The sequence below is a fragment of the Myzus persicae genome, unplaced genomic scaffold (genome assembly GCF_001856785.1).
Source record: "Myzus persicae strain clone G006 unplaced genomic scaffold, MPER_G0061.0, whole genome shotgun sequence".
In the NCBI taxonomy this organism is placed as follows: domain Eukaryota; kingdom Metazoa; phylum Arthropoda; class Insecta; order Hemiptera; family Aphididae; genus Myzus; species Myzus persicae.
Window position 1 is genome coordinate 705,886 of NW_019104167.1, and position 10,831 is coordinate 716,716.

Below are 10,831 nucleotides of genomic sequence, written 5' to 3' on the forward strand. Positions count from 1 at the left end.
TTTCACATTTTTATACAGTGAAAAACGAAGTATTAAGATGGGGGTGAAGGTTGAACATCAGAACCACTCCAGTGTGTTATATGTTATTGCTGTGAAGTCTTGAAAAAAATCGTAAAGGATCATTACCGATTTTCCGTAGGTTTTTTTCGTTTTAACATATAGGTACACAAATACGCAATGATGTATTATCACACGAAATACGAGTAATAATAAACAATGTGACATGTCGCATGTCGCATGTGTTATATTTAACCCTAATAATGTATTTATAACTGCTTGATAAAATTAAATTCTATAAATATTATTATAAAGGACCTTAAAATATTCTATTTGTTTAGTGTGGCGACCAGTCTGCACTGGGAGTGGTTTTTATAATCGCGTATTGGTATACATACATATACCTACTGCTGCGATGTATACCTACACGATGTATAGATTATAGAGGGTGACTTTTTGGTGAGACGGCTGTGGCAGCAATATTGTTCCGAGTCGGCCACTTGGAATGTAGTGGGATTCGTCGCCTGATAAGAGAACAGTATACAATATAGCAATATATAGCACTATACAATATACATATAAGTGTATATATTTGTGTGTGTGTATGTGTGTGTGTGTGTGTGTGTGTGTGTGTGTGTGTGTGTGTAGAAATTATAGGTATATAAAAAAATAATATATAGTATTATTATATATATAGGCTCGTATAACCACCTCCGGACTGACGTAGTGAGCCCCGTAGGAGTAGGCTTGCGAAGGACGACGATCGCGTAATCCGCTCCGCCGACGTTTCCAGACACACCGGTTAGTGTCCATAGTGCTTCACCAGACGGCGGTCATACACCGCGCGAATATTTACTAATATTTTAACATAATTCATCATTCAAACGCTATAAAAAAATTTTTTTTTAAATTATTATTTATTCATTTATTTTGATACTTACTGAACGAACCGAATATCCGATCCCTGCGAGACAGGTAGTTAGAATTACTGCACGATCCTATTATGCCGCTTTAACTTAACCATATTATATTATTTAATATTAGTTTGTGTTTTTTTTTATTATTAACATGTTATAACATAATGATTAAACTGTGATTTATAACCATTGGATTTTCAATTAACGACATGGACTTATATTTAATTGTTGTTAAACGTGCTTCTTCATACAAATTAATAGATAAAACCTATTAACATATTGGAGCTTATATTAAAAAAGGTATTATTATATAATTATTATTATTATTATTATTATTTCATTGTTGGTTTATACATTAAGTTATGTATTATAATTAATAATTACTATGTGAATAGATAATATAATTCTCTATTCTCAGTTGATCTGAATCAATGTATTCTTTTTATTCAAACAAATAATATAACATTTACATTGTACAAAATTATGCGGTCTTGACAAAATTTTTAAGTGCAAACAACAGATAACTAAATGAGTCATTTACTTTATACATAATCGCTAACATCGTCGTATAACTAGTTGCAGCTTATGCTAAAGTGCCATGGACATTTCTCATTTTTTTTCGGAAGATTTATACGTTGAGGATCAATGCCCATATACATATGACATATTACATGTCCATGGCACGATAATCTTATAAGGATAATCTATAATAACATTTAGGTTCGTCCCGTCCTTTTTATATGATTACTGTAAATCACATCATGCTATCCTAAAAATATCTGTACGTTTTAAAGAAGTAACAAAAAAACAGTAAAATATAATCTCGGCTGTATCACTATCAAAAGAACATTGCATATTGTACGATGTGTTGTGTTATAAATAATAATATTACTGTGTCATTAATTTGCAATAATTATTTTATGCAGAAGTAATTTTAATTTATACAAATTGTACATTATGTTTACACACATCGTTTGACTATCACGGTATAAGTAATCGTAACGCCAATTACACATTTTTAATATTGGTTATTAACTTTTAAAATCTTATCATGAAAAAGTTTAAATACGTGCAGATAAGTATACGAAATAAACGATACTACTAGAGGTTAAAAACTATATAGTAAAAATACTTTATTAGCTGATTAATAATACGTATTATACGGGTGTAATAATTTCTACAGTCTACACGTCTACATAATGAGTCACTCATAGATATTATAGAGATCTGTGTTTTGTAGCTCATTTGATGATGCATGCATATAGGTACTGTATAGGTATATTTTCGGAGTTTATAGTTTGTGTAGCGTGGCGGCAGTGTTCATAAATTTGAATAAAAAATGAGATATCGTTTCATGGAATGCAACGGGTGAATAATGCAACCAGTTTTGGTTTTTTGTCGCACTAAGGCTATACGTATAATATAATAAGCTGATCTGGCTACGAGCGATATATACACCGATACACGGATCTAAGCATACTGTTGTTACCTGTCTTTTGAATAAATATAATGTTGTTACTGCAATACGAGATTATAAATTGTATTTATTTTAATTCATCACATTCAAACACAAAATAATAAAATTTTATGTTATTGCTTCCTCGGCTCTACAGTGTAATTTAATAAGGTTTTAAACTAAACAATATGAAGTAAAACTTTCTGTGAATTTAGATGTATTTTATCGTAGTATGTGACTTTTAAGAGAACGTGTTATTCGTCAAGTTATGTTAGTCTATTAAGCTGAACAATAATTTACAAACATTTTGGCATTATTATGGCACCCATTGGTCTTTTAAAGAAGCATTATATAATTACTTCTATCACCATTAATACATAAAATATTTTTATAGTTCTGGATTCAATTTCTTTCAAAAGTTGTATTAATAAAATAAATTAAATACATTTTATTTTCATAAAATGTAATTTGTTTTATCTTAAAATCACAATAAATTATATTAAATAAAAAACTGCTGGCTAATTAACAATTTTGAGACCTCACTGATCTCGTTCTCGAAATTAAATTATCTAGGATAACAGTATACCGTATTACATTTTACGAGTTCATTGATATTAATATTATCGTTACATAGTCCTTGAGAAAACTAAAATGTTATGGTAAATAAATGTGTAGGTAAACAAATTAATAAACAAACACTCATACAACTAATGTATACAAAATTTTTTTTTTAATATAGAATATCAATCTATACTAGTTAAGCCAACATTTTTTAACCACTTTTATCAATCCATCATATCCAACTTATCTTTATAAAGTAAGTGCTAGAATAAATTATTATTATTAAATGTAGGTATACAAATGTACTTTTTTTCTTTTAAAAAGAAACTAAAAAGCAATTTCATTACACTGTGTTATCATGTGTGTCATATCTTTTAGGTTCTTATCAAGTTTAAGTTTCTGTAGATGTAGTCTTAATTATTTTAGTAACATGAAATATATTTTTTTGTTTAAAACCCCCACGAAGTACCTAAACTAGTTTCTCAAAAAAAGATTTACGATCGCCTATCTTAATACATTTAGATTGAATGTTCTTAAAAGATTTTCAAAAAAACATAATTTATACAATTTAATAAAAATCACCAAAGCTATGTACATTTAGCTAGAAATGTGTCTAAACAATCATTGGCATGAATCGATACAGTATTGATCATTTTCAGAACCACTTTCTCTCCATATCCAGACGTATTACTTATTACTTATTATAATAACATGTTAACACAAAAGAACATATTCTCAACTTATATAAATATCTGATCCACCTGAGACGTTACATTAACTACAATTAATTCGTACAAAAATAACGTAAGTCGCATTAGAAAGAATTTTTATGGTATTATCTTCTTGATAAAACTGTTCCTTAAATTTTCTTTTACTACTTTTCAACACTTGAACACAATATTTTAAAATAAATATAATAATACAGTTTTTCTCATTCCACTTCTCAAAGGCAATCTGTTGTAAACTGTTTACCTTGTAGTCAGCTAGGCTAGTTTCTATTATTAATATAATATTGAGTAGGCACAATGATGTTAGTTGCATCATTATGACATAACAGTTTATGATATGCGAAAATCCTATATCACTACCTGTTTAAAAATATCGGCTTAATTGCCGGTCAGTGTTTCTGTGTTTGTATAAAAAAAAATGATATTACCTTTAAAACAATTAGGTACCTAGGTAACTAAAATGTTTGATGAGAATTATTCAAATAGTATCTATATTGCAGCACCAATGAAATACGTTATATACATTGGAATAGGAAAACAATTATTTATACGTAATTAACTGTACAGTCATGGTTTTTTATCAGTCCAGAATTAATTATTGGTAATAAAATAATAGAAATTGATATTAGCCACCGGCATTTAGCCTTAAGTATAAATAATAATAACAATAATGAATACGAATATAGTATAATATGTATGTAATATGTTGGCGCCGATAGTAGATAGCATAAATCAATTGTGTATTGTTTATTGAAATAAAAAATAAATATAAAAACAACTTAATCATTTAAAATTATAACAAATTCTCATACTTAGATATGGTTAACAATGAATGACACAACGAATACTTATTATGTTGGATCAAAGTACCTACATTATTAGAAAGTTATTCAGGATTTTGAGTAAAGAAAATAATATTGTTGATGAATTGTAGCCATATTAATATAATAGTTAAATTGTTGTCTCTATTTATTTTACGTGGGACTTATAAAATAGTTAATATTTGTAGTTCAAAAAAATTCTAATTTTGAGTTAATATGGATAAAGTGGGCTACCATATGTTTTTAAATTTTTGCTTAAAGCTAACACAGAAAAAAGGGAAAACACGATGCTCCAACTTTTGTAAATACGGTTTTTAAAGAGATAATCAGTGATCAAATGAAGGGGGGATACGGGGGGACGGATTCACTCTTCTTTTAATTATTGCTATATTTTATTATAATGTATATACTTAAATTAATCGTTTATAACGTTTTTTCTTAAATATAAATAGTTTAGTGAAAACTAAAAATATTGTTTGCTTTTTCATAAAATTTTAGACATGGTCGTCAATTCTATTTACTTTGCACTCAATATTTTTGAAGTACAGAAATCTAGAATATTATTTATAGTGTGCTGTACTTGATAAACGGAGATAATATATTCTACTAAACTCATAGCTTCTTTTCTTTCAAGGAATAACAGATATAATATTTGAAATGCTTATCGATTTATTTATATAATATAGTAACAATAAAAATAAGGAATGAAAACAACAATTATTTATGAATGCATAATGATTTATATATATATTATTGTTTAGCTGTGTCGTGCTTTATTGTAAATAGACTGACAAATGATTTCAAAATGTAAGCTGTTTTATAGGCACCAAATTAAATCTTTAAATTTAATATTGGCAATTTTAATGTAGAACTTTTCCTTAAGCGTAAGTTAAATGTGTCAACGTGTGGCGTAACATGACGTATTTATTTACTAAATAATGTATTCATAATATGTTCGATGTTTTTATACTCTGTCATAGTTTAAATTTTTTTTGAAATAAAAAAATTATGTTACTATTATACAACTTTTAAAATTAGAAGAATATTTATCGTTGGATACTTATGCCGTTTGATACCATATAAGTAGGTACAAGGTTTGGTACCATTATACTGCTCGCTCATTGATAGTCATCAAATTATAATAAACATTGAATTATATTCATCAATATTCAAAGATTTTTTTTAATTCAATCAAACACCGAGTTTATATTACTTTGGTGATATATTTTGTGGTAAATCAATCTAAATCGGGTTTTTTATGCTGTTTTTATGTCATAAATATTTATTTTAGGTGAGGAAATGTTGTTTGTTCTAAATACGCATACAATGACATTACATATATATAATATTATCTCGCATTGAAATTAAGATAAAAAAACTGACCATAATGCACAATTACGTTTTCGTTAAAATAAAAGATTTTTTTTATTATTTTCACTCTAAATAACTTCTAATCTAGAATCCAAAGTAGTTGGAATTTGTAAATTCGTTATGTCGCGCATAATGGGTTAAGATAGAGAAAATGACGACTCAACTGTATGTGCAATAAATAATGTATTATATAGGTACAATGTTTTATGTTATAGATACTACATTAATGTCAAGAACGCATAATTGTCTCTAAAGTTGAAAACAAAACATGCACTCGGGGGGCTGAGAAATATATTATAGATAGGTCTAGAAAAAGAGGAAAGTTCAAAAGAGGCGTTATATTGCATCGGCGAAACGTGATAATAAATTATTAACCGACGTTGGCGGCAGTATCAAAATGATATTATTATTATCATTATTATTTTACACTGTATTTCACCCGTGAGATTATTCGGGACTTAACGGTTGTGCACCTGTCGTCAGCGTAATAACAATATTTCGTACCTATACCTACGTTATTTTGCCATAGAGCGATATGAAAAATTCTATTCGAGCACAAACTGATCTCGGAGTTCTGACGCAATGTTGTTACTGTTGACGATAGAATTATACATATAGAGTCACGGTTTCACCTATACGGGTCCATGCTGCTGAGCGTACTACCTATGATAATATTATAATGATTTAGGTTTGGGACTTGTTGTACTAAAATTGTTGGTACCGTATACAATGCAAGTTACTAAAAAATAATCTAAAATTATTGGCGAAAACGGGCGAAAACTTTAGGTATATGAAAATATGCTCAATTATGATATCAATAATAATTGTATGTTTATTTATATAATTGTAAATTACAAAAAAGAAATACAAGAAGTTCCAATCCATAATGATCATATTTTCGTTGAAATTTTAAGAAGCATTGTGATTTTTCATTTATTTTTATGTTATAACTTATAATTAGAAAATATTATAGATATGTGGTCTTCCGGCGTGGAGAGGGAGCAATAGACTTGTAGGTGTCGTCTCAAAAAGAAAAAGAAATCAACCTGGTCAAAGTTATGAAAATATTCACAAAATAAGTATTAATAGGAGTAGTAATAATGGAACTATTATATTTTATAAAAATGGTATAACCAAAATAAATACAAACTCTATACCTTTTTTTTTGTTTTTAAATAAGTCGTTTTAAAGTTCAATTTAATAACGAAATTTTCCAATCATGCAGTCTGACCTCTGATGAAATTAGGTGTACCCGATTAGTGCCCTCGATAACACTTTATTTTTGCAATAAAATACAATTTCTCACCATTTTTTGATATTGAATTTTTTAGGTTATAACAATTTGAATTAATATGTCTATTGGCTGGGAGTCCATGTGCAATTAGGAAGATGTTTTTTTCGTCATACGTCTTGTTATCAGATGCTATAATGGTGACATCATTCGTTATTTCGTTATAATGGGTTGCCTATAGTAAATATATACAACGTTAAACAAAATTCTACTTTGAATTCCTTACAGACATGAGAAATAGCTTTTACGACGAGGAATCGTTATTATAATATAATATAATAATATATTCGTATAATATATGATTTTAGATGGATGGCGAATCGTAGACTCATGCATGTAACTAAGTATTGATACTCCACTGGTCACTACTCCGATCATCTAAACTTAAAACGCCTATAAATAATAAGCTATTGATCTATTATTAATTATTATGCATTATTAATTTTATTTTAATTAGGTAACTTTCATATTTTAATTTAAACACCATTCAAGTTTAAAAAACGAAAAAATGAAAATGCCATATTATTAAATCAATTTTTTATTCAATCAAGATTTGGTTGAGTCATAAGTGTACTAAAAAAATCAGATAGTATGTTATATTATTATTATTATTCGAGTTGTACAAATAGAAATTTGCTTACAGAGCTGTTATTGAAATGTCGTGTATACGAATATAAGCACCACGTACTGTGTTATACACACGTGAAACGCTTTTATTTATTAGCCCAATACCATAAGATTTTCCTTAAAGGTACTCTCCCGAAAATAAACAATCGTTAATTTCCGCTTAGCTATATAGGCATAATATTTACTTGCGTGAGTGTAAAAATTACTGACCATATTCAAGCATGGTGGTCTCGTCTACCGTGTAGGTCGAATTTCTTTTTTTTATTACAATTTCTTTTTATTACTATTATTATTATTATTATTAATATTGTTACCACCAAATCTCCAACACCACATGATTTAGTTGTGCCTCTTTTTAGTTTTTTTAGTTTTAACCATCATATTACTGTGACCAACTACATTTCCATACATTTCACACAATTATATACTCGTTACTCATACTATGATAAAACTTATAGGTACTTATCGAGAATTATTCTATTACTGACCGGTTACCATAATTAATTACTGTGACTACAAAAATGTAAATATTTCGGTATTCTTATGATTCAATTTAGCAAAATGCATTAAAATCAAAATTTAAAATTTGCATAAAAGACGAAAAGATATTTAAAAAATATTGAATGGTTTGTCTACTGAAAAGTTCAGACACATTTTTTAATATTGCTACTACAGAAATATTATTCCAATAAGTTTGCAGTTAAAATGTTAAATACCTGCATATTGGTAAAACAGAATTTGTCATGTTGTAAAGTACTTAATAATAAATTATACGCATTCGTAATCACTGGACTCGGTTTACAAAAACAAAATGTATTGCTTCACCGTTTCATGCATATAATTTATAAATATATAATTATTCTATTAACGAACGTAGGTTCACGTCTCACGTGTAGCGATCGCATTAACTCAACATCCTTTTGCACTGCCCCCACACATCCTCTTGTTTCGTTTCCATACAAAACAAATAAACTACATTTCTAATTTTAATGCTCGTATTATTAAAAAGATTATACTCCAGATTATTTATGATTTATGAACCACATGGATGATGGATTATAAAATACTATATTGACACATAATATTTTTATCACATTATTTCTGATTATTGCATCAACAATAATTAGAATAGTATCCGAGCGGTGAGTATCTTTAATAGTCTACTGGGAATTAATTAGACTGACTTAGTTGAAACGTAAAAATATTTGTTTGTATCGAGTATAAAAATACTAGTAATAATAGATAATATTATAATAAGACGTACCGAAGTTGTTACATAATATATTATTTTTCATTTAAAAATCAACTGAATTAATCATAATATTGCCCTATTTTATTTATTGAAAATATAATAATATACAGTATTTTATATAGGTACACTTTATTTCCTGACATCTACCTCATATTTTATAAATAACAACATGTATAGCGTTAAACAAATATTTTTAAACATAACTTAACTTTTTTAACATAATAAGTCAGTCAACAATCTAATAATACATTGTAGATACTTACCACCAAAATAATTATTTATTTATTTTTACCTGTTTCAATAAACTTATTGCATATTTTTTTATTATTTTGAAAATCAATATTTTAAAACAATGTAAACAACAAATGTTAGTTAAATTGTGTTTTAGTTGTAGCTCTAAAATTAAATCTAAAAGTTACAGTATATGTAAACATTTTCAGAAGAATGAATAACGGTCTCAGTTAGCTTAAAAAATTGATGCATGTAGTCATGTAGATCGAAAATTAGTTCGATAAAAATGTCTACTGTTTCTTAAGATATTGAATAATATCAATAATATAGACCTTATCAAAGTGTATTTAAATTGTATCCCTTTGAATTTGTTAGGAATCATTGGAAAACTATAATAATATGTTGTAATGTAAATAAATTGAGGTCTAGGCCACTGCAGCACTCATGTTCTTAGTTAAAAACTACTTCCTTGTAAGGAAATCATCGGAGTCTCAACATATATCGATATTGTTTGGTGCTACAACAGTCCTTTCGTTACTTTATTAACACTGTTTAAACCATCAAGGACAGACTTATTTCTATACGACCAAAGTGCATTAAAATGACCTAGATGGCTTACCATATAGGATGACAATCGCCAAATCTTCGTATGACGTAGGTAATACCTATAATGCGGCTACACAGTTATAGGTGCATAAGGCGATTATTAAATTATTTATTATAGAATATTTATAACAGTATCCTAACCAATAGGAAATGTGATACTTGAATTTAATTATTATTTTTATACCAAACAACCCACTCGATTTTATGGTGTCAAAAAAAAAAAAAAATGTTTATGGCCCTGAAACTCTCTTTTTGCAAACAACCATTCTCCCACATTCATCCGTGCATACTCCGTGTAGGTTGAACATTTCCCAAAATCTTTATTATAGCCGTATACATAATACAGGTGCATTGGGTATCGCATTGTAATTTAGAAAGATAAATTTCTCAACAGCTGTTTAAGACTCGTCAGCCGATAAGAGTTTTATAAAAACAAATATTCAAGTTAGTATGGTAAAAAAAATTTTAAAAATATTAAAAATCAATGGTCAATATTGAGTTTATTTTTGGAATTAAGTTGTCTGAATGCGAGGCTAAATTTTGCTTATTTTAATTCTTGTTGTCCGTTTGTCACTTCTGTCTAAAATACTAAATCAACTATATCGTTTATGGGTAATGGCACTAATTATAATTTACAATACACAAACTCGTTTATATGTAGTGGAATTGCGTGCATGCAGTTTGTAGGTCTGCTTTGCCACCGAACATTATAGTAACCATAAATGGAGTTACGTATCTTATTATACCTAATTTATCGTTACATATCTTATTTCGTAACGTTGAACACATTAATTTAATATTTTTATATAAGCATTTTATCATTAATTGTTTTTTATAATATTATGTATTTTTGATCATAGGCTACAGAATTAAATAATAAATCATCATGGCGACCGAAGTAGGATCGGACTTCGCACATATACAAGATGAGGATATGTTACGGAAAATGGTAATATATTTGAAAAATATAAAA

At 27.8% G+C, this 10,831-nt stretch overlaps 1 protein-coding gene across 4 annotated transcripts in view; it reads left to right on the top strand.

The window, feature by feature from the left end:
* The first annotated feature begins 789 nt into the window (after positions 1-789).
* The window catches only part of LOC111039515 (calponin homology domain-containing protein DDB_G0272472-like), a 47,864-nt gene continuing 37,822 nt past the window's right edge, over positions 790-10,831 (top strand). For 3 of the 4 annotated variants that reach the window (XM_022323056.1, XM_022323058.1, XM_022323059.1), the window contains exons 1-2: positions 790-972; positions 10,719-10,807. In XM_022323056.1, coding sequence (XP_022178748.1) covers positions 10,745-10,807 — 63 coding nt within the window. In that variant the 5' untranslated portion in view covers positions 790-972; positions 10,719-10,744. The other variant, XM_022323057.1, reaches the window with a different exon arrangement.